The sequence below is a fragment of the Scyliorhinus canicula genome, chromosome 9, assembly GCF_902713615.1.
Source record: "Scyliorhinus canicula chromosome 9, sScyCan1.1, whole genome shotgun sequence".
Lineage (NCBI taxonomy): Eukaryota > Metazoa > Chordata > Chondrichthyes > Carcharhiniformes > Scyliorhinidae > Scyliorhinus > Scyliorhinus canicula.
The window spans coordinates 78,950,675-78,975,335 of record NC_052154.1 but is presented as its reverse complement, the minus strand read 5'-3'; the positions used below and the strand labels follow the sequence as shown (position 1 = coordinate 78,975,335).

Sequence of the window (24,661 nt, the reverse complement as noted above, 5' to 3'; positions counted from 1 at the left end):
TACTGATCCCTGTGGACCTCTACTACAAATCTTACTTCAATATGAAAAACAATTATTTATCCCTATTCTGCTTCCTGTTACTCAGCCAATTACTTAGCCAAGTGCAAGTAGGAAAGTAGACCCTTTGATTCCATGAGCTAGGATTTTTCTCACAAGTCTGTTGTGTGGCACTGCATCAAATAAATGCCTTTTGAAAATCCATATACACTACATCAACAGGGTGGCACCATGGCACAGTTTTGAACAAGGCACTGCTGCTTCACAGCTCCAGGGTCCTGGGTTCAATTCCAGCCTCGGGTGACTGTCTTTGTGGAGTTTGCATGTTCTCCCCATGTCTGCGTGGGTTTCCTCCAGGTGCTCCGGTTTCCTCCCGCAGTCCAAAGATGTGCAGGTTAGGTGGATTGGCCATGATAAATTGCCCTTTAGTGTCCAAAGATTAGGTGGGGTTACCAGGTTTTGGGGTTACAAGGTGGAGGCATGGGCTTAAGTAAGGTGCTCTTTCCAAGGGCCAGTGCAGACGCGATGGACCGAATCGCCTCCTTCTGCACTGTAAATTCTATGATGATTCTGTCAACAGCATTGCCCTTATTTTTTTTCTCTGTTTTAAAAAAAATTTCAAGTACCCAATTAATTTTTTCCAATTAAGGGACAATTTAGTGTGGCCAATTCACCTACCCTGCACATTTATGGGTTGTGGTGGGCGAAATCCACGCAAACACAGGGAAATGTGCAAACTCCACACGGACAGTAATCCAGAACTGGGATTGAACCTGGGACCTCGGCGCCGTGAGGCAGCAGTGCTAACCACTGCGCCACCATGCTGCCCTAGCATTGCCGTTATTAACCTTCTCTGTTACCAGTTCAAAAAACCCCAGCAAGTTAGTCAACCATGATATTCCCTTAATTAATCCATGCTGGCTTTCCTTAGTTATTCTGAACTTGTCAAAGAGACAATTGATTTTGTCCCGAACTATAGTTTCCAGAGGTTACTCTATCACTGAAGCCAAACTGACTGGTCTGTCGTTGCTGGTTTTATTCATGCACCCCTTTTGAACAACGCTGTAACGTCCACAATTCTCCAGTCATCTGGCACCAACACAGTCATCCTCCCACAGTTCAAAGACGTACAGGTTAGGTGGATTGGCCACAATAAATTGTCCCTTAGTGTCCAAAAGGCTAGGTGGGGTTATGACAGGGTATTGGGCCGAGGTAGGGTGCTCTGTCAGAGGGTTGGCACAGACTCGATGGGCTGAACAGCCTCCTAAGGGGTAAGTTAGCATGGCCAATCCACCTAACCGGCACACCTTTGGACTATGGGAGGAAACCAGAGCACCCGGAGGAAACTCACGCAGGCACAGGGAGAAAGTGCAAACTCGACACGGACAGTCAACCGAGATCAGAATTGAACCTGAGTCCCGGGCGTTGTGAGGTAGCAATGCTAAGCACTGTGCCACCCCAACCTCCAATGCATCCATCCGGTTAATTAAAAGTAAAGATAGTCTTTCTAATACCTCCTCCTTCTTAACTGTAAATTCATGTAACTCCCCAGTTACCTCTTCTCAGTCCTGTCTCCTCTCCTCAAACCATTATCTTTCCTATTTGCTCCTGTCTGCCCTCTGTCGTCCCCCTCATTAATCTCTCTAGATTTGTCCATCACTCAGTCTCTCTTCAATCTCCTTTGCAATCTTTCCAGTTCTCTCTCTCCCCTCACTGACATTCACCCTCCTCCAATTCTACTCTTCAGGCTCCATCTCTTTGTCCCACCAATCTCCTGCTCATTCTACCTCTCTACGTTGTTCTTCCTCAATCTCTGGTTCCTTTACAGTTAAGTCGCCTCCCCTCCGCAGATCTCCTCCCTTTTGCCTTCCGCCCTCACCATCTCCACCCCCCTTTTATTCCCCTCCCCTCTCTACATATTAAATAATATCTCCCCGCCGGCTGCAGTGCACTTCCCGAGATGGCTGCAACTATGACTTTTGCCGCGTTGCTTCTAACTGCCAGCACCCTGCTTTCTGCTGTGAGTATCCGGGAGTCGCGGCGACTCCTGTTCACCTCGTTTGTTAGAAATAATCTAACAATTAAGCGCACTATTAATATCTCAGGTCCCGCGGGCGTGATATCCCCTCTGTCCTTCCCCTCACACTCTCTATCCTCCCTCACACTATCCTCCCCTCACACTCTGTCCTTCCCCTCACACTCTCTATCCTCCCTCACACTCTCTATCCTCCCTCACACTATCCTCCCCTCACACTCTCTATCCTCCCTCACACTCTCTATCCTCCCCTCACACTCTCTATCCTCCCTCACACTATCCTCCTCTCACACTCTGTCCTTCCCCTCACACTCTCTATCCTCCCTCACCCTATCCTCCCCTCACACTCTCTATCCTCCCTCACACTATCCTCCCCTCACACTCTGTCCTTCCCCTCACACTCTCTATCCTCCCTCACCCTATCCTCCCCTCACACTCTCTATCCTCCCTCACACTATCCTCCCCTCACACTCTGTCCTTCCCCTCACACTCTCTATCCTCCCTCACACTCTCTATCCTCCCTCACATTCTCTATCCTCTTCTCACACTCTCTGTCCTTCCCCTCACACTCTCTATCCTCCCTCACACTATCCTCCCCTCACACTCTGCCTTCCCCTCACACTCTCTATCCTCCCTCACACTATCCTCCCCTCACACTCTGTCCTTCCCCTCACACTCTCTATCCTCCCTCACACTCTCTATCCTCCCCTCACACTCTCTATCCTCCCTCACATTCTCTATCCTCTTCTCACACTCTCTGTCCTTCCCCTCACACTCTCTGCCCTTCCCCTCACACTCTTGATCCTCCCTCACACTCTCTATCCTCCCTCACACTCTCTATCCTCCCCTCACACTATCCTCCCTCACACTCTCTGTCCTCCCTCACATTCTCTATCCTTCCTCACACTCTCTATCCTCCCTCACACTCTCTATCCTCCCCTCACACTCTGTCCTTCCCCTCACATTCTCTATCCTCCCTCACACTCTCTCTACCCTCCCTCACACTATCCTCCCTCACACCCTCTATCCTCCCTCACACTCGCTGAACTTCTCTTCACCGCGGCCATCTCGCCTCATCCTCTATCCCTTCTCTTCACTCCTCTGACTCCTCTTCTGTCCTCGTCTTTTCCTCTCCTCTTGCCCATTCTCCCCTCCCCTCCTCTTTCCTCCCCCTCCCCTCCTCTTCCCATCTCCCCTCCTCTTCCCCCTCTCCTCCTCTTTCCTCCCCCCTCCTCTATCCTCCTCTCTCCCCTCCTCTTTCCTCCCCTTCCCTTCCTCTTTCCTCCACCTCCCCACTTTCCTCCCCCTCCCCTCTATCCTCCCCCTCCCCTCCTCTTTCCTCCCCCTCCCCTCCTCTATCCTCCCCCTCCCCTCCTCTTCCCCCTTCCCCTTGTTTATTGTGTTCTTCTTGCATTATATAATTTGTATGAACTATTTCATATTATTGTGTTTATAATGAAAAATCTTTAATATAATTACTTTTAAAAAAAGACACTGACTGACAAGCTGCACTGTCTTCCGGGATTCTTGTAAATTGCCAGAACTCCACTGCTCCCTGGGTGTCAGTAAGTTAAAATCTTGCCAATGTGACACTTGAGTCAGACTGTTGCGATCTATTGGCCTGTTTAGTCCAGAGAGTCCGTTTCTCAATGGTTAATGTCATACTTTGAATTTGCCCGTACAATTTTCATCACTACTACTGTGATGTTGTGAAGGGGAATCCATGCACTTTATTAGGAACTGACCGCTGTGTGCTTTGCAGGAAACAGAATATCAGGGAGTTCAGGGAGTTCATGGAGTGCTCGAAAATGGGAATCGGTGTGTCTGCAAAATGCAATTTTCTGAATGGGAATTTCCGGTCGAAAGATTTGAACAGTTAAAAGATCTGTCAAAGAACTGCACCAAAACTCTGGAAGAGCTGAAGTTAGAGGTGAGCAAATATAAATGCAGACGTTGGCAACCTACACAGACCTACATTATGCCACTCAGAGAGGGCAACACCGACCCTGACACTCATTCACATAGAATAGGTGATACAGACGCTGAAACATGTTCATCCAGAGAGGAAGACGTAGGGTGCGACTGTGGCCGAGCTTCCAGGAGGTCCTTCTTTTGGGATTTACTTGGCTTGCCATGCCTCACGAGATCTAATGCAATCTCACGAGACGTTGTGATCTGAATCCCACCCATTGTGGGATATTGAGTGAAATTGAGTGCATTGAGTGCATATTGAGTGAAACAGCTAATCTAAGCTAATCGCCTGAGCTTCTGAGACTTTGGGATACAACCTCGGAGCCAGGCAGAAAAGTCTCCCAGGGGATCGGAAACCTCCAGGTGGTGGCACTCTGGTGTTGCTTTTGCCCCCCAGTAGTGCCAGCCTAGCACCCTGGCAGTGCCACCTGGTTGCCAACCTGATATTGCCAAGATACCAGACTGGCAGTGCCAAGGTGCCAGGCTGAGATTTGTTCTATGCCGGGTATTGTGCCTGGGGGTGCCCTGCCTATGCAAGTAGGGTGCGGGGGGGGGGGGGGGGGGGGGGTTGCTGAGGAACCCCTTGTAGATGTGTTGGGGGTTTGGGGGTCACGTTGGGGTGTCGCGAGATCAGGATGCTTTTTTAAAATGGCATCCTGATCTCTTCCTGCACTGAGAAGTTCTGGCGAGATTCAATCTGAGGATCACCACACCTCAGGCGAGGGGCAAAGTTGAGATGGCGGGGCCTTCATGAATAACCACAGCCGGTACTGTACCACAAATAGCAATGTGATGAAAGAACAGATAATCTGTTTTAGTGATGCTGGCTGATAAATAAATGCAGTCCAAGAAGCAACATTCCCCACTCTTCTTCAAAAAGTGGCAAAGGATTTTTTATATTCAGCAGGGGGTACAGAAGGACAATTGGTTTAATGTCCTGCACAGAATATTTGCTACCTTTCTTGCAGGTATGCTTAATTATAAGCTAGTTGCTATATGTATTGTTCAGTTGGATATTTTTGGTGTGATTTTCATATTTTCTTATTGATACAGATTATTGATTGCGGATTGTCCCTCTGTTTTATCGACTTTCAAACATAAAGCGATTGTGACATTTGGTGGTTGGCTCCAACTCTCGTACACCAGTCTGTCCTCCCTTCAAAATCTGCCGACTGATGCTCTCTTCCCAGTCATTCAAATTCAGCCACTGGTTGGTGGGTGCATTGATGATAGGTCAAATCCCACCTCTTGAGGTGATAGCGAGAAAATGTGATGATATAATCCATCTTTGAATCTTTCTGTGTGTCAGGTTAGCTACTCTGAATCAGGGCAACTGTAGGTTGCTTCAGTTGACCTTGATGATAGCAGGTTAACCAAAGGACAAATATTATTATTTTTTAAAAAATAATTTATATTCAAATTTTCACATTTTCACAAAAAAGAAAACAATAACAGAAAATTCTAAGAACAAAAAAAAACAGAACCCCCCGCCGTAAATACAAAAGAGAAACAATAAATTAACGCCGGCCATTGGCAAAAGACAGATATTCAACCCAAAACAAAAACAAAGAGACAACCCCCCCTCCGGTTGCTGCTGCTGCTGACCTTTTGTTTTTACCGCTCTGCCAGGAGATCTAGGAATGGTTGCCATTTCCTGAAAAACCCCTGCACTGACCCCCTTAGGGCAAATTTCACCCTCTCCAATTTAATAAACCCCGCCATATCGTTGACCCAGGCCTCCACGCTTGGGGGCCTCGCATCCTTCCACTGAAGAAGAATCCTCCGCCGGGCTACTAGGGACCTCCTGCACTCCCGGCTCCACTGCATCCCCAAATATTGCGAGTCCCCAGCCTGGATTGACCCTGGATCCTACCACCCTCGATACCGTCCTTGCTACACCCTTCCAAAATTCCCCCAGCGCTGTGCATGCCCAGAACATGTGGACATGGTTTGCTGGGCTCCCTGAGCACCTAATACACCTGTCCTCGGTCCCAAAAAACCGGCTCATCCTTGTCCCGGTCATATGAGCCCTATGCAGTACCCTAAACTGTATGAGGCTAAGCCTCGCACACGAAGAGGAGGAGTTCACCCTTTCTAGGGCATCCGCCCACGTCCCCTCCTCAATCTCCTCACCCAGCTCCTCCTCCCATTTATCTTTAGGTTGCCTCGTCTACCTCCTGCATCACCTGGTACACTTCCGAGATCCTCCCCTCTCCAACTCATACCCCCGAGAGCACCCTGTCCTGGACCCCACGCGGCGGCAGCAGGGGGAACCCCGCCACCTGCTGCCTTACAAACGCCCTTACTTGCATGTACCTAAAGGTGTTCCCCGGGGGGGAGCCTGAACTTCCCTTCCAGCTCACCCAGGCTCGCAAACTTCCCGTCTATGAACAGGTCCCCCAGCCTCCTGACACCTGCCCTGTGCCAACTCAGGAACCCGCCATCAATTCTCCGCGGAACAAACCGGTGGTTCCCTCGTATCGGGGACCCCATCGGGGACCCCACCTCCCCCCCCATGCTGCCTCCATTGCCCCAAAATCTTGAGGGTAGCTGCCCAAAGGACAAATATAAGACCAGGTTCCCAGTCCTGATTGCTGTACGTTGACTTCTGTAGGAAAGACGTGGGGTGAGGATAGGAAACCCCACATAGGGGAAGCAGTGATATTGTCACTGGACTGATAATCCAGAGACCCAGGGTAATGCTCTGGGGACCTGGGTTCGAATCCCACCTGGGCACTTGATGAAATTTGAATTCAATAAAAATCTGGAATTAAAAGTGTAATTGGTTTACAAATGCCCTTTGGGGAAGGAAATCTGCCTTCCTTACCTAGTCTGGCCTACATGTGACTCCAGATCCACAGCAATGTGGTTGACTCTTAACTTCCCTCAGGGCAATAAATGCTGGCCCAGCCAGTGATGCCCACATCCCATGAATGCATTTTTAAAAAAGAGCAGAAGGAGGCCATTTGGCTCATCGAGTTGACACCAACTATCTGAAAGAGCACCCTACCTAACCTCAACCCATAACTCCAGTCTTTCTGGACTCCAAGGGACAATTTAGAATGGCCAATGCACCTAGTTTGCACATCTTTGGACTGTGGGAGGGAACCAGAGCACCCAGAGGAAACCCACGCAGACATGGGGAGAAGGTGCAAGCTCCACACAGACAGTGGCCAGAATTGAACCCGTGTCCTTGGCACTGTGAAGCAGCAGTGCTAACCACTGTGCTGTCCTAGGAGGAATAGGCTATTTGACACATTGAGTCTGCTCCGTAATTTAATGACATCATAATCGATCTGATCTGATGATTCTCAACTCCACTTTCCGTGACTTATCCCCAAAAGCGCTGAAGCTCTTACTGATTAAAAAGGTGTCTATCTCAGCTTTATGTTCAATGAACCAACATTTGCAGTTCTCTGAGGTTAAGAAGTCCACAGATTCATGATCGTCTGAGAGAAGAAACAACTGAATACTCACTGTCTGGGCTCACGGGGAGGCTGGCGGAGGTAACAAAGTGTTGCCCAGAAGGGCAAAGTTTATGAGCCATCAACTTCATGGGAAGATGGGGGAAAGCTCAGGGCAAACGGAGGCAGTTGTTGAAAGAGCAAGCAAGAGCTCCCCACAGATATTGGGCACATCCTAATTGTACCATTCTCCCCATATAGAGATTTATCTCCCTTTCTACAGCAATCGTCTTCCCTGTAACTTAAATCCCTACTTTGAGTCCTGCCTATGCCCACAGGCACTGTAGTGTTTCCAACTCACCCCCCTCCACCTGCTGCCCAGAAATCCACTGGACTGGTCGTCATAGTTTATTTGACTTGATTCTTTGTTTTTTAACATGATGTTGTACATTTCAAGGCAACCTTTGCTGAGTACAAGATTGCAGAGTTCAAAGCACAGATACAAAACTGTACTTCTCAGCTGCAACCGTTTGAGGCAATATACAAACAGAAACTATACCATCCACTCAACTTTTGGGTTCTCCGCCGGGAGCTGAAACAGCTGAGGTCTAAGATTGCAAAGGTGCAGAGTGTTCCTTCATCAAACACCGACTTATTTCGCAAAGTCTCCGACGAGGTGAGATTAATTGTATTTGTTTGAGGTATTTATAGTAACATTGCCACATGTGAATACTGTGATCACTGAACTTGACTTGAGATAGTCCAGACCATGGCTTTGATTTTAGTGCTCCCCCCACCCTTCCTCACCCAGCAGGAATATGGCATGGGTCTGATGCCATTTCTTCTTAGTCAACTTTCAAATGGGCAAAGGTTCACTAGGGAAGAAGGAATCTACTGTGAATTTTTAAAAATTATTAATGGGATGTGTGCGTTGCTGGCTTGCCCATCCGTACTCACCCTTGAACTGAGTGGCTTGCGTGGCCATTTCAGAGGGCAGTTAAAGAGTCAACCACAAGGCTGTGGATGTGGAGTCACATGTAGGTCAGACCAGGTAAGGATGGCAGATTTTCTTCCCTAAAGGACATTAGTGAACCAGATGGGTTTTTATGATGACCGACAATGATTTCCTACTCATCCATCCTATCATATCTCTCAGTAAAAATCAAAGTCTATGACCTCCTATGGGAAAGCAGGCTGATGAGGCCTTCTCAATGTTGCCTTTCTTGGACGAGGGTCACAACTGACACATCACACAAACTACTTACACTTGTATTTTTTAATCAAACTTGCTTTGTACAAATCAAATCTGTCACAAAGACTCTTCTGCAGTTATTGTCACACAGACTAATACTTAACCCTAAATTTAAAAAACCGTCACACAATCGTTAACTCAGTAAGTGTGACACAATCTTTAACTCAAGTGTCACACAGAATTTAACTCAATAAGTGATAACTGTTACTCTACTCATGAATCAAACTCAAATGTCACTCCAATTAGAACAGCTGGCCAGGTATTCTGGAAGGATGCTTTACAGATCACTGAGCCCTTGACTCGGGATGCTCTTTCTGCAATGGTTATTCCCTGGGGTCTCGATGTTGAAGCTTTGAATCCTTGCTTTTTTATATGATTTCTTCCAGCTTTTCGAAGGTTCGATAATATCAGTTTTATTGCTCTGAATGCTGAGGTTGTGTTTCACAGTTCTAGTGAGCAGGATTCAATTGCTCCATTATGCCATAAATCGGCTTCCAGATTAACAATTTCCGTGACGACAAAGGTTATGTGGTCAATGTCTCCAGTTGCTTGCTTTCTTTGTCACACAGCAGTTATCTTTTGCCTTAGCTGCTAACGTTCTCCTTTTGAGACTATCATCCTGTTGAAGAAACTGCATTTCTAGAAAATCTCTTTGGTTTCTTTAGTATCTCCTTACGTGGCCAAATTTCCCATTACGCTACAGTGCCTCTTGTTATATGGCCATTTTTCCCAGAAGAATAGGGCCGGGTCCACATCACCTCCCACAAAGGTATCCCACTGAGTCAAAGGTACTGACTGCCCCAGCTGCGGAAAACGGTTCCTTTGTTTAACAGCTTCTAATCATAAAATAATTACACATTTAACATCAGCAGTAGATGTGAGTTGAAATCCATCTATCAAAGCTGAGTTACATTTGCCAGTGCCACCTGCTGAGGGTCTCAATATAATTGAGAATCTTTCTTAGAGAGCGTGTGTGAACTGCAGTCCTCAGCCACCTTTGCGAAAGTGAGCTGCTTCCTGCTCCTCATGTATTAAATTTTTAAAAATAATCTTTATTGCCACAAGTAGGCTTACATTTACACTGCGGTGAAGTTACTGTGAAAAGCCCCTGGTCATCACATTCCGGCACCTGTTCGGGTACAGGGAGGGAGAATTCAGAACGTCCAAATTACCTAACAGCACGTCTTTCAGGACTTGTGGAGAAAACCGTGCACCAGAGGAAACTGAGGGCGGCACGGTAGCACAGTGGTTAGCACTGTAGCTTCACAGCGCCAGGGCCCCAGGTACGATTCACGGCTTAGGTCACTGTCTGCAGAGTCTGCACGTTCTGCCTGTGTCTGCGTGGGTTTCCTCCGGGTTCTCCAGTTTCTTCCCACAGTCAAAAGATGTGCAGATTAGGTGGATTGGCCGTGATAAATTGCCCTTAATGGTTAGATGGGGTTATTGGGATAGGGTGGAGGTTTGGGCTTGAGTAGGGTGCTCTTTCTAAGGGCCGGTGCAGACTCGATGGGCCAAATGGCCTTCTTCTGCACTGTAAATTCAATGTATCTGTGTTGTAAATTCTATGAAACATAGAACCATAAGAACAAACCCCCATAACGAACCCATAGTCCCGTTCCCCCCCACCCCCGGTGTTGCTCCTGAAGTTAACCACCCTCTAACGCTCCACAAGGAAATCAAGAAAAGGCTGCCACTGCTGGAAGAACCCTTGCACCGACCCCCTCAGAGCAAACTTGACCCTCTCCAGTTTAATGAACCCGGCCATGTCGCTGATCCAGGATTCCGGGCTCGGGGGCTTTGCATCCCTCCACTGCAAAAAAATCCATCGCCGGGCTACTAGGGACGCAAAGGCTAGAATACCGGCCTCTCTCGCCTCCTGCACTCCCGGCTCCGATGCTACCCCAAAAATAGTGAGCCCCCAGCCCGGTTCCACCCTGGAGCCAACCACCTTGGACAAGGTCCCCACCACCCCTTCAAGAAACCCCCCAATGCCGGACACGCCCAGAACATGTGGGTGTGGTTCGCTGGGCTCCCTGAACACCTGCCACAGCTGTCCTCACCCTCAAAGAACCGGCTCAGCCTGATCTCAGTCATATGCGCCCTATGCAGCACATAGCTGAATTAAACTAAGCCATGCGCAAGAAGAGGAGGAATTCACCCTCCCCAGGGCGTCCGCCCACGTCCCCTCGTCAATCTCCTCCCCCAACTCCTCCTCCCACTTCGTTTTCAGCTCCTCCACCGAGGCCTCCTCCCCCTCCTGCATCACCTGATAAATTGCAGAGATCCTACCCTCGCCGACCCTCATCCCCGAGAGCACCCTGTCCTGAACCCCTCTTGGCGGCAATAGCGGAAACTCCGCTACCTGCCGCCTAACAAACGCCCTATTCTGCATGTACCTAAAGGAATTCCCTTGGGGTAGACCCCACTTCCCCTCCAACTCCTCTAAGGTGGCAAACCTCCCGTCCAGGAAGTGGTCCCCCATCCGCCTGATACCTGCCCTGTGCCAACTCAAAAAACCTCCACCTATCCTCCCTGGTACAAACCGGTGGTTCCCCCGTATCGGGGACTAGACCGAGGCCTTCACTTCCCCCCTATGCCTCCTCCACTGCCCCCAGATTGTGAGGGTAGCCACCACTACCGGACTTGAAGAGTACCTTGCCGGGGGGAGCGGCAACGGGGCCATCACCAGCACCTCTAAATTCGTGCCCACACAGGACGCCGCCTCCATGCTCTTCCATGCGGCTCCCTCCCTTTCCATCACCCACCTACGAATCATTGCCACGTTCGCAGCCAGTAATACCCACACAGGTTGGGGAGCGCCAATACACCCACCTCCCTGCCTCGCTCCAAGAATACCCTCCTCACCCTCGGGGTCTTCTGCACCCACACAAACCCCGTAATGCTCCAGTTAACCCTCCTAAAGAAAGCCTTCGGAATCATAATGTGTAAACACTGGAAGAGAAACAAAAACATCGGGAGCACCGTCATCTTAACCGACTGGACCCTGCCCGCTAGGGAGAGTGGCAACACATCCCACCTCCTGAACTCCTCCTCCATCTGCTCCACCAGCCTCGTGAAGTTTAACCTATGCAGGGCCCCCCAGCTCCTGGCAATCTGGACTCCCAGGTATCTGAAGCTCCTCTCTGCCCTTTTCAGCGGGAGCTCCCCTATCTCTTTCTCCTGGTCCCCCATATGCACCACGAACAGCTCACTCTCCCCCACATTGAGCTTATAGCCAGAGAAGTCTCCGAACTCCCCCAGGATCCTCATCACCTCTGGCATCCCTCCCGCCGGATCCGCAATGTACAGCAGTAAATCGTCCGCGTACAGCGACAGCCGGTGCTCCCCCCCCCCCCCCCCCCCCCCCCCCCCCCCCCGCACAATCCCCCTCCAGCTCCTCGAGTCCCTCAGTGCCATGGCCAGGGGTTCCATCGCTAACGCGAAGAGCAGGGGAGACAAGGGGCACCCCTGCCTCATCCCCCGGGACAACCGAAAGTCCTCCGACCTCCTCCCATTAGTCACCACGCTCGCCACCGGAGCACTATACAACAGCCTCACCCACCTAATAAATCCCTCACCAAACCCAAATCTCCTCAACACCTCCCACAGGTAGCTCCACTCCACCCTGTCAAAAGCTTTCTCCGCATCCATCGATGCCACTATCTCCGCCTCCCCGTCCACCGCCGACATCATTATGATGTTAAGAAGCCGCCGCACATTGACATTCAGCTGCCTCCCCTCGTTTGGTCCTCGTGAATGACCTGCGGGACCACATCCTCCACCCTCCTGGCCAGTATCTTGGCCAACAGCTTCGCGTCCACATTGAGGAGCGAGATCGGCCTGTAAGATCCACACTGGAGGGGGTCCTTATCCTGCTTCAAGATCAAAGAAATTAATGCTCTGAACATTGTCAGGGGCAAGGCCCCCCCCTCCCTTGCCTCATTCAGGGTCCGCACTAACAGCGGGCCCAACAGGTCTAAAAACTTCTTGTAAAATTCCACCGGGAACCCGTCAGGCCCCGGTGCCTTCCCTGACTGCATACTCCCCATCGCCTTGATCAGCTCCTCCAACTCGATCGGGGCCCCCAGACCCTCCGCCCGCTCCTCCCCCACTCTCGGGAACTCCAGCTTGTCCAAAATGCAGTCCATCCCACCCTCCTCCCCAGGGGGCACTGACCGGTACAACTCCTCATAAAAGGTCCTGAACACCCTATTAATGCCCCTTGCACTCCGCACCAGACTCCCTCCTACATCTCTAACTCCCCCTATCTCCCTCGCCGCCTCCCGCTTCCGGAGCTGGTGGGCCAGCATCCGACTTGCCTTCTCCCCGTACGCATATACCTGCGCCCTCCTCCACTGCGCCTCCGCTTTCCGGGTGGTCAATATGTCAAACTCCGCTTGGAGACTACGATGCTTCCTCAAAAGCCCTTCTTCCGGGACCTCCGCGTACCTCCTGTCCACCCTTACCATTTCTTCCACCAACCTCTCCCTCTCATTTTTCTCCCCCCTCTCCCTGTGTGCCCTTATAGAAATCAGCTCCCCTCTAACCACTGCCTTCAACGCCTCCCAGACCACCTCCACCTGCACCTCCCCATTGTCATTAGCTTCCAAATACCCCTCTATACACCTACAGACCCGCCCACATACCTCCTCATCCGACAGCAGCCCCATCTCTAATCTCCACAGCGGGCATTGATCCTTCCCCTCCACCAGCTCCAGGTCCACCCAATGCGGAGCGTGGTCTGATATGGCTATCGCCAAGTATTCCGCCCCTACCACCCTCGGAATCAGCACTGAAGACAAAAAAGTTGATCCGGGAGTAAGCCTTATAGACTTGGGAGAAAAACGAGAACTCCCTACCTCCCGGCCTCATAAACCTCCAAGGGTCTACCCCTCCCATCTGGTCCATAAACCCCCTCAGCACTGTGGCTGCCGCCGGCCTCTTACCGGTCCTGGACCTCGAACGATCCAGGGCCGGGTCCAGCACTGTATTAAAATCTCTTCCCAATATCAAGCCCTCCGTCTCAAGGTCTGGAATCCGGCTCAGCATGCGCCGCATGAAGCCTGCATCGTCCCAATTTGGGGCGTACACATTGACCAGCACCACCCGCTCCCCTTGGAGTCTACCGCTCATCATTACGTATCTGCCACCGCTATCCGCCACCACGCTCGATGCCACAAACGACAAGCTCTTTCCCACCAAAATCGCCACCCCCGGTTCCTAGCATCTAACCCCGAATGGAACACTTGTCCAACCCACCGTCTTCTCAGCCTGACCTGATCCGCCACCCTAAGGTGCGTTTCCTGGAGCATAGCCACGTCCGCCCCTTCAAGTGCGCCATCACCCGGGCCCGCTTCACCGGCCCATTCAGCCCTCTTACATTCCATGTGACCAGCCGAATCGGGGGCTCTTCCCCTTCCCTCTGCGCCGGTCAGCCATAACTCTCCCTCGGCCCACCACGTGCCCGCAGTACCCCCACGGCCCGTTCCCCACGGTGGCAGATCCCCATCCCGACACCGCCCCATCACCATCTGTTCCCCTTCGGCCCCTCCAGCAGCCCCCCCCCCCCCCCCCCCCCCCCCCCCCCCCCCCAAGTCCTCAGTTCGAGTCCAGCTTCTCTGCCTGGACGAAGGCCCAGGCATCTTCCGGGGACTCAAAATAGAGCTGGCGTTCTTTATAAGTGACCCAGAGGCATGCCGGCTGTAGCAGGCCGAACTTCACCCCTTTCTTGTGCAGCACTGCCTTCGCTTGTTCATATTTCTAACATATTTATTTTCTTCAGTTGCATTTCTGATTCATTCTCCTTGTTAATTGCCTGCCTTCTCTCATCTGTCGGTTCCTTCTCTTTATTTCATTCCGATAAACAGGCCCTTAACATAAACAGGCCTCTAATTACCCCTGATAATAACCAGACTGTTTATTATCCCAATGATAAAAAGGCTGTTCATTACCTCAGTAATAAACAGGCTGTCCACTACCCCTAGTAAGAAAAAGGCTGCTAATTACTCCCAATAATAATCGGGTTGTGTAATGAATTTTATTTGTGACCCAGATGCTGGATGCCCACATCAATGTGAAAGACCTGCAGCAATATGACAAACAAAACCTACTGGCCATGAAAGACTACTTGAAGAAAATGAAGAACCGTTTGGAGAGCTTCTCTGTCTACGGAAATTTGCACATTGGTGAGGTTACAATTATCAGTTGCACATATTAGTTACCAAAACTGTTGTTACCAAAACAAAGTGAGCTTTAATACTTGCCATATTCATTTGAATTTAAACTGCTTGAACAACATTTAATCCTTTTAGGTAAAGGTTTGTATGAATGATGGAGAACTCACGCTTTATAAAATATCTCCGTAATTCCTAAATGCAACACTGTTGCTGAATGATACAGACCAGACTCAACCGCTTGTCTTTCTTCAGTTAGCTGACCCATCCAGGGTTGTAGTCAAGACATTGCGTTCATCTCCTCAAGATAGGGAATGAAGAATGGGCCAGGATTCCTACACCTGATTTCCTAGGTCGTCCTGAAGCGTATGAGTGTGGATATTGGCTGGTGGCAAGACTGTTCGCCCTTTCATATCTCTAACATTCTCCAGTTCTACAGCCCTCCTGGAATTCAGTGTTCCTCCAAGTCTGGTGGGCGGGATTCTCCGACCCTCCGTGCCGGAATCGCGCCTGGCGCGAGAGCGGAGTATAGCCGTTCACGCAGGAAATCCGGCGCTTCCACGATTCTTCACGGACCCACCAGTCCTGCACACGCGGCGATTCTCCACGGTCGACCGGCCGAACTCTCGCCGGTGTGATTTACATGTGGTACCACCCGGCGGGAGCTGGGACCTGCGGTCGTGGTGGCGGTCCTGGTAGGGGGCGAGGGTATCTGACTCCGGGGGGGTCTCAGTGGTGGCCAGGCCTGCGATCGGGGGCCACCAATTGGTGGGACATCGTGATCTGGGAGGGACCGACCTTCCTCTGCGTGGACCCGCTGTGTGACTCCGCCATGTTGGCGGCGCCCACGCTGAGGTGGGCTGCCGAACACATGCGCAGACCAACTTGCGGCCGCTATGTGCATGCGCGGCCGCGCGGTCTGGCTAGCAGAGCCCCGCCGGCAGCCAGAGCTGCGGGAAGCATGCCAGGGCTCTGCTATCCCCCTGGAAAACAGAGAATCACCCCAGACCTTGAAGGAAAAAGTCCAGAGTGGTTCTCACCCGTTTTCCGGCAGGCGTGGGGACTTAGTCCCCAGAAGGGAGAATCCCGCCCTGTGTCTTTTGCAACCCTGACTTCTTTCACTTTATTATTGGCAGCCATGCCTTCAGCTGCCTTGACCTAAACGCTAGAATTCCTTCCCTATAACCTTCCAGTCTCTCCCTTCCTTTAAGACTCTCTGACCAAGCCAGTGGTCTCCTGTTTTAAGATCCCCTTTTTTGTCTTGGCTTCAATTTTTGTCTGATTGTACTCCTGAGCAATGCCTTGAAACGTTTTACTGTAGTGAAGATGTTCCACAAATGCAAGCTCTCGCTGTCGACTGTAACCCTGTCATCACCTATTGACTGTATTAACTCAAGGGGAAATGTGCATTGAAGGATGATCCAAGAGGACTTCTGGCAGCAATGCCTCAGTGTGAATTGTGAGTTTTGGAAAAGCTGCTTTATATTGCTGAGTAATCAGTATGTGCCTTTTTTAAAAAGATAAATTGCGAACACTCTTGGTGACTGGGATCCAGTGATAGGTCTGAAGGCTGGCTGTTGGAGAACAATCTACAAACTGCAAAAGTGCAAGACACGCCTAGATGTACCTGAGATTTCAGGTTGACTAACACAGGAGCAAATTGAAGATCAGGAGACTCCTACTTTAACGCTTAACTGAAAATATTCTCTCACTATACACATCAGGAGGACATTTTTCATTCATCAAGACAGCAGCAGTGTTGAGTTCAACCAGAGTGATCGGAAATAATTTAGATAATCGTATGTTATTCTTTGTGGCTATTTCGGCGAGAAAGGTTTCCTGCAATTCAATTGTCAGAGTAAAATAATTCTAATTCTAACACAGAACATGCCATGTCAATGATGAGCACAAGAACACAGGGTTATGCCATAGGCTCAGTCAATAAGTGTAATTGAGCCCCCAGGATTAGAAAAAGCAAGATTCGGTTCCGAGTCTATTCTGAGTTAATCTGTCAACAACTACAGCTTGCATTTATGTAGCACTTTTAAGATTGTAAAACAGCTCAAGGTGCTTCACAGGAGCTTCAGACAAAATCAACACCAAGCCTAAGAAGAGACGTTAGCACGAATGACCAAAGGTTTGCTTAAAGAGGTAGGTTTTAAGGTGAGTCTTCAAAGAGGTAGGGAGAAGGGTGGCATTTTCTAGTCCTGAAGTCAACAGACCTTTTGTTGGTCTGTCAGACTTTCCATTTTGCCCGCGGCAATTCCCATGTTGGGCAGGACCAGGAGATCCTGGTCAAGGTGGAGAAGTTTAGGTTGGGAATTCCAAAGCTTACAGTCATACAACTAGCCTCGACTAGGGAGGCAAACTAAATGAGCTTCTCATTCGTCATTACTATGTAGCAATCTACATTTTGATATTGTATTTCCGTATGCTCATGTGAACAACAGATGAGAAGATACTCAGGCTTAACTGCAGTGCTCCCCACAGTTTAACAGCTTGCTAAAATACACTGACTGGGATCACACTTAAAGAATAGTCATGTGGAAGAGGTACTAGAAATCTGTTGGTTTCTGTGCTGTAGTCATATACCAGGAGTAACCAATGCCATCAGGCAAGGATGAGAAAGTTGGGGAAAATTTAATTTCTGAGGAGTCGTAAATAGAGTCAGGGATATAATTTACAGGTCATATGTAACACGGGATAACAACGTTAATGCATTTTTCAGCACCTGCTCATGAAGGATTAACTCTTTTGGCTAGCATGGGAATGGCTTGAATCTGATGGAAAATCATGGCTGGGTTTGAATCTGGGGGGAGAAGATGGGTTATGTGTTAAGTAGGTGGGAATGGTAAGGGTGTAGTTAGTGTTGGGAATAATGGAGGTGGTTTGAGATTGATGGGGATAACAAGAAATTTGATTCACTTTATTGGGCGGAATTCTCCTCCCCCCCCCCCCCCCCCCCCCCCCCCCCACCCCCCACACCGGGTGGGAGAATCACCGATGCACCGCGCGAGTCCCGCCATGCCACCCCGGCACCCCCCCACCCCCCACACCGGGTGGGAGAATCACAGATGCACCGCGCGAGTCCCGCCATGCCACCCCGGCACCCGCACGCAATTCTCCCCCCCCCCCCCAAACCAGTGCGGCAAGAATCATGGCTAGCCGCTCGGAGAATCGCCGCTCGCCGTTTGCAACACGACAGGTTCCCGCTGGCGCCGTCCACACCTGGTCGCTGCCGGCGGGAACTGTGCGGGAACGCTGGGGGGGAACGGCCTGTTGGGGTGGAAGGGGGTTCCTGCACCGGGGGGGGGGGGGGCTCCGATGGGGTCTGGCCCGCCGATCGGTGGGCACCCTCTCTAAGGGAGGACCTCCTTTCCTCCGCCGCCCTGCAAGATCCATCCGCCATCTTCTTGCGGGGTGGACTCGAGGAGGACGGCAACCGCGCATGCGCGGGTTGGCACCGACTAACCTGCGCATGCGCGGGTCATGTCATTTACGCGGCGCCGCTTTTTACGCCCAGCGCGCGTAAATAACGCGGCGCCACTCCTAGCCCCCCCGGGGGCGGGAGAATAGGGGGCTGGGAGCGAGCTCCGACGCCGGAGTGAAACACTCCGGTTTTCACTCCGGCATCGGCACTTAGACTCCCATTGGGAGAATTGCGCCCAGTGTCTCTGTATAAAGAAACATCCTTGAGAAACAGTTTCAAGAAAATACAACAATAATTTAACTCTGTTTCTTGTAGGAAACTGCTCTGGAGGAATTTTACGCAACATTAGTGAGCCAGTATTGGCACAACTCAACCCATATGGCACATCATACCATTTCGGAGGCTGGGGTATGGACTCAATGGCCGGAAGCTCACAGCTCTACTGGGTTATGGCACTGATGTCCTCCAATATTTATGGAATTGCGATCCGAACCTACAATTCTTACAAAAACTTCCTGACAGCAGGGTCCCACATTGATATTTCGGTGAAAGAATCATACACTGTCCCCAATGCGATACAGGGTCCAGGGGTTGTAGTTCACAACAACTCTCTGTATTACAACTGTTATGATAGTGGGCAAATGTGCAGGTTTGACATGGCAACAAAAGCCATCACCAACGTTCTGCTTCCCAAAGCTGGTTATAATAATAAGTTCCCTTACTGTTATTATGTTTGCACCACTTACACAGATATGGATTTCTCGGTGGACGAAAATGGCCTTTGGGTCATTTATGCCACTGAGGAGAATTATGGGAATATTGTGTTGAGTAAACTAGACAGCGTTAATTTGACTGTGCTGCAAACATGGAAAACAAAGCTCTTTAAGAGAGCAGTAACCAACGCCTTTGTGGTTTGTGGGGTGCTTTATGCCACACGGTATATCAGTGATACCAAAGAGGAGATATTTTATATGTATGACACAGTCAATAACCAAGAGGCCAAAAATCTCAATATCCAGTTTGCCAAATACTCCTCAAATGTGGCAAACATCCACTACAACCCAGTAGATAGGAAACTCTATCTTTATAATGATGGCTACATGGTAGCGTATGAGCTCATTTTTTATTAAAGGTTTCAAATTAATTATTTCTTGTGCCATTTCCGGAAAGTGAGGATTTCATGCAATTAAATACATTTATTATAATGGTACCTGCTAATTTTAGAATGGCCTGGGACAGTAAACTTATTGTACAAGGACTGGTTTGCTACTAAACATTAAATGTCTAAGAGGAAAAGTCTGGTAAAACAGACATGTATATTAAAACTTAATAGTCTGAGTAACATACGCACTTGTGGTAAACATTAGGGAAAGAATATAGGGGCCATAAATTCACAGCCCCAACTGAGTACTCACTGCCCAGTAATGTTATAATGATGGACAAGGTTTGATTGCAGCCTGTAGGAAATGCTAGCATGATGAAGAAACCAACTCCTTGGATAATTTGATTGCATTTTGAAATCTACCATTTTCTCTTCTGCCTCTATTTTATCCAGCATTTCCCGTACTTTGAAAGAAGGGCTGGATTCTCCGATTTTTAGGCTATATCCTGTCGCTGGCGTGAGAACGGTGGCGTTTGACGACCGAAAATGTGGCGCAAAACAGCCACCGATCCTCTGTTGGTTGGGGGGCTAGCAGGCAGGCAGTGTAGAGCACCTGGCTCTGGCTGCCGATACGGCTGGAGAATTGTCAGCCTGCAGCGGCCGTGCAACATGGTGCCGGCCGTGCGTGGACCCGGCCTGCCAAATTGTGTCCCCCCTTTGGCCGGCTCGCGACACCCAGACCACCTCCCAACAGTGCCCCAAGTCCCTGCCAAAGTCCCTTTACGTGGATCGTCTCTCCCCTGACTGTGGCATCGCTGGACTGAGTCTGCAGCCGCCACGCTGAGTTCCCGACAAATAATAGCATGAGAGACCCAAGCTGACAGGTATCGGCCGGTCGTGGCCGGAGCATCAGTGGGAGGGCCTCAGGCAACGTCCTGAGGCCGTCGATACGCCGTGTGATGTATTCCTTGAGTACACCGCTTTGGAGGGGGGCGGAGCATTGTGAATGCAGCGCGCCCCCGATTTTGGCGTGAATGTTGATTCACCAGCCGATCGCCAAAGGGCGGGATTCACGCAAAAGATTTCTAAGTTAATTTGTGCCGGGTTTTTCAGGGGGTTTCCCGCTGGCTCTGTTGGCGAGCTCCCGACTGCTATTCAATGACACAGTCACTTTTTTGGGCCCTGGGGAGTTTCTCACCGGTTTAGCTCTCACTTAGAATTTTGTTTTAGCACCGGGGAGCTGAACTCTGAGATCGGGCCGCCATTTTGAAAGGGTGCCCTGATCTCTAAGTGAGCTTGTGGGTCCCCCATAACCCCCACCCATGGGCAATTTTAAACCCCCACACACACACATGGGCAGTACCCCACACCCCCTAAGCGAGGACACCCCACTATGGGGTCCCTAGGGGTCCTCCCTCTTCAGGCTCCCCCAAGCCCCCTTACAGCACCCCCCGCCCTTCTAGGAACCCCACCCAACACCCCACCCCCCCAGAGGCTCCTACTTACCTGCCCTGTACTCCCCACCCTTCAAACCTCCCGTTTCATGAGCATTTCCCCCTTCACCCTTGGCAGTGCCACCCTGGCACTCAGGCACCCTTACACTGCCACCCTAGCACCTAGGCAGTGCTGTTGCCATCTGGGCAGTGCCAATGTGCCTGCGTTCTGGGGGGAAGGCACCCTGCACTTATCTTGACCATCCAGGGGTCTCCAATGGCTCAGGAGATTCCCGGGTGCCATTACACCTGGTCCACGTTCATGTGGACCAGCACTGATTGACGCCCGGCTGCAGCATCCCTGGAGAGGCCGGAGAATTGAAGGAGGCCGGTGGATCACGCGCAGATGGGTCTTAAGTAGGCTTATGGCCTACTTCCGAGAGCGTCATTCGGTCCTGCCCATTTGGGGCGGGGTTCCGACTCCGTCTTGCTGGACTCGTCCCAAATGGGCAGGACCGATCGGGAGGCTCACTGCAGGCCTCTCCCTTGAGTGCAACATGGCCAGAGAATCGCGCCCAAAATGTTAACTGAATGTGATATTTTGGGGCATGAACTATGGTTTCATTTACAAGAGGATTGAATGGAATGGTTAGCAATATGAAATGGTACACAATTTAGAAATTTGTGAGGCTCTGCACATCAAACTGGAAATTTACATGACTCAGATTGCTTTGCTTAACTGTGTTTAACTGAGACCTGGTGAAACAGGCCTAATTATGTAAATGAAGTGGTGAGCATACTAATCATCAAATAAATGAAGCACTGGAATGATCAGCATACCTCCCTGGCTTGTGTCATACCTCTTTATGTAACCTTTTTGTGCCTGAATAAACTGTTTTTGATATATCTAACTGCATTTTCCACTCAAGTCAAATTCGATATCAAAATAGGTTCACTCCTAAGCTGTGGTAGGGAAGGAGAAAAAAAAACTGTTTTTGTGTTTAGCACCACTCAGGGTGTTATGTTAAAAAGTACTTTAGAGCTAATGAAATATTTTTGAATGGTAGTTAAAGTAGAAAATCCAGCAGCCAATTTGGGCACTGCAAGATTCCCCAAGGATCTGGGGCGCAATTCTTCCCTACCCGGCGGGGCTGGGGGTCCCGGCGTAGCGAAGTGGCACCAACCACTCCGGCGTCGGGCCTCCACAAAGGTGCGGAATTCTCCGCACCTCTAGGGGCAAGGCCCGCGCCGGAGTGGCTCCCGCTACGCTGACTGGCGCCAACGGCCTTTGGCACCATGAAGACCAGCGTCGGGGCCGGCCGAAAGGGCTTAGCCGGCCGGCGTGAGTCCGCGCATGCGCCGGAGTGTCAGCGGCCGCTGATGTCACCACCGGCGCATGCACGGTAGGGGGGTCTTTTCCGCCTCCGCCATGGTGGAGGCCGTGGCGGCAGCAGAAGAAAATGAATGCCCCCATGGCACTGGCCCGCCGGCCGATTGGTGGGCCCTGATCGCGGGCCAGGTCACGGGGCCCGATCACCCCACGCCCACCCCGGGGGCCCGCTCGCGCCGCCAATCCCGCCGGCACAGAGGTGGTTTCAACCACGTCGGCGGGATTGGCCTGTCAGCGGCGGGACTTCGGCCCATCGCAGGCCGGAGAATCACCGTGGGGGGCACGCCAATCGGCGCCGGGGGGCACGCCAATCGGCAGGGCGTAATTCCTGCTCCCGCCGATTCCCGGGTGTCGGAGAATTCTGGTCACAGCGGGGGCGGGATTTACACCGGCCCTGGGCGGTTCCCCGATCCTGCGGGGGGGTCGGAGAATTCCACCCCTGGTGACCAAATGATCTGTTGTTTATGATGTTGGTTCAGGGACACATTGACCAGTGCACTAGCAGAATCCACTTTTCTTCTTCATATAGTGCTGAGGGTTCAGTTAACAGCCCATGATGTTTTAATGGGCCATTCTAAAGATGGCATCTTCGAAGTACAGCACTGCCTCAATACTGCACTGGATTGTCAACCTAATTTAATTCTCAAGTATCTGGAGTGTGACTTTAACCCACAATTCTCTAACTCAAGAGTGCTACTAAGAGTCACAGCCTGAAGAGAAGTAGGTGTAAACCCTTTCCGCACTATTGTGTAATGGTCAAAGCAGTAGCTGAATGGAAGTGATCCAAGATGATACCTTGGAGAATCATTCACAGTACAGAAAACAAGTTGAAAATTATTCAGATCTGCAATCCCTCTGTAACATCGGTGGGAAACTGGATGTGCCTAATTAGAACATAGAAAATAGAACAGTACAGCACAGAACAGGCCCTTCAGCCCTCGATGTTGTGCCGAGCAATGATCACCCTACTCAAACCCACGTATCCACCCTATACCCGTAACCCAACAACCCCTCCCCTTAACCTTACTTTTTTTTTTAGGACACTACGGGCAATTTAGCATGGCCAATCCACCTAACCCGCACATCTTTGGACTGTGGGAGGAAACCGGAGCACCCGGAGGAAACCCACGCACACACGGGGAGGACGTGCAGACTCCGCACAGACAGTGACCCAGCCAGGAATCGAACCTGGGACCCTGGAGCTGTGAAGCATTGATGCTAACCACCATGCTACCGTGCTTGCCTTTCCCAGAGAGGTTTCCTTATTGCTTCGTAAGGGGCAAAGTCTACAAATACCTTTTTGCCAGGCAGAGCCACAGGGAGCAATTCCCAAAGCTGCAGTTCCTGCTCTTCAGGGTCCAATGGAACCAGGATGCTGGTACAGGCAAATGGAGGGTTTTTAAGGGGCCATTATGAAATGATTGAATCCCTCAGTGCAGAAGGAGGCCATTCAGCCCATCGAGTCTGCACCACTCCTCTGAAAGAGCAACCCACACAGGTCCTTCCCTCCACCCTATCCCCGCAACCCCACCTAAACTTTGGACAACTTATCATGGCCAATCCACCTAACCTGCACAACTTTGGACTGCGGGAAGAAACCGGAGCACCCGGAGGAAACCCACGCAGACAGTGGGAGAACGTGCAAACTCCACATGCACAGTCACCTAAGGCCAGAATCGATCCCAGGGCCCTGGTGCTGTGAGCAGTGCTAGCCACTGTGCCACCTGTGAATAGTGTCCAAATCTTGGAAAGTGGCCTGGACCCCAGTGACCAGCGGCAGTATTTTACGGCCACGTCACAGTGGAGGAGGGTCTAGAAAATGCAGCGAGCCTTTCAAAAGCCCATTGACTTTGATGGGACTGGAAAATCTCAATGGCGAGATGCTGTCCTGGGATTTAAAAAAAGAATATTATGCTGTTCGTTCAGCAGTTCGTTGGGATCAGGGGAGGGACATGCATTGCCCGTCCTTCACCATTTGTAGAAATTCACCTAAAGTGATGATTCTGCTGACTTGACTCAGATAGAAATAAAGCGTCATTCTCCCAACTCTGCAGGTCCCAGTGAGGCAATCAATGAGAAACACCATTAAATGCAATCCTTGCATAATTGGTCTCTCAACTAATTAAAAAATATTTTTCATTGAATGCGAATGTCGCTGGCAAGGCAGCAATTATTGCCCGTCCCTAATTGCCCTGAGAAGGTGGTGGTGAGTCACCTTGAACCACTGCAGTCCGTGAGGTGAAGGCACTCCCATAGTGCTGCTAGAGAGGGAGTTTCAGGATTTTGATTGAGAGACTTTGAAAGAATGGTGATATATTTCCAAAGTTCCTATTGATGTGTGACTTGGAGGTGGTGCGTGCGTGGTCCCATTTGTCTGTTGCTCTTTTTGTTCCAGACAGTAGCGGTCACTGGTTTGGGAGGTGCTGTTGCAGGAGACTTGGCGAGTCGCTGCAGTACATCTTGCCGATGCAGAC

General features: G+C 50.6%; 1 protein-coding gene across 1 annotated transcript; it reads left to right on the top strand.

Annotated features, from left to right (window-relative positions):
• The first annotated feature begins 1,924 nt into the window (after positions 1-1,924).
• LOC119971456 (olfactomedin-like) lies at positions 1,925-21,636 on the top strand. Its single transcript, XM_038807015.1, has 5 exons — positions 1,925-2,017; positions 3,795-3,962; positions 7,865-8,083; positions 14,712-14,844; positions 18,578-21,636. The coding sequence occupies exons 1-5, from the start codon at positions 1,958-1,960 to the stop codon at positions 19,390-19,392; spliced, it is 1,395 nt and encodes a 464-aa protein (XP_038662943.1). The 5' UTR covers positions 1,925-1,957; the 3' UTR covers positions 19,393-21,636.
• The last annotated feature ends 3,025 nt before the right edge of the window (positions 21,637-24,661 follow it).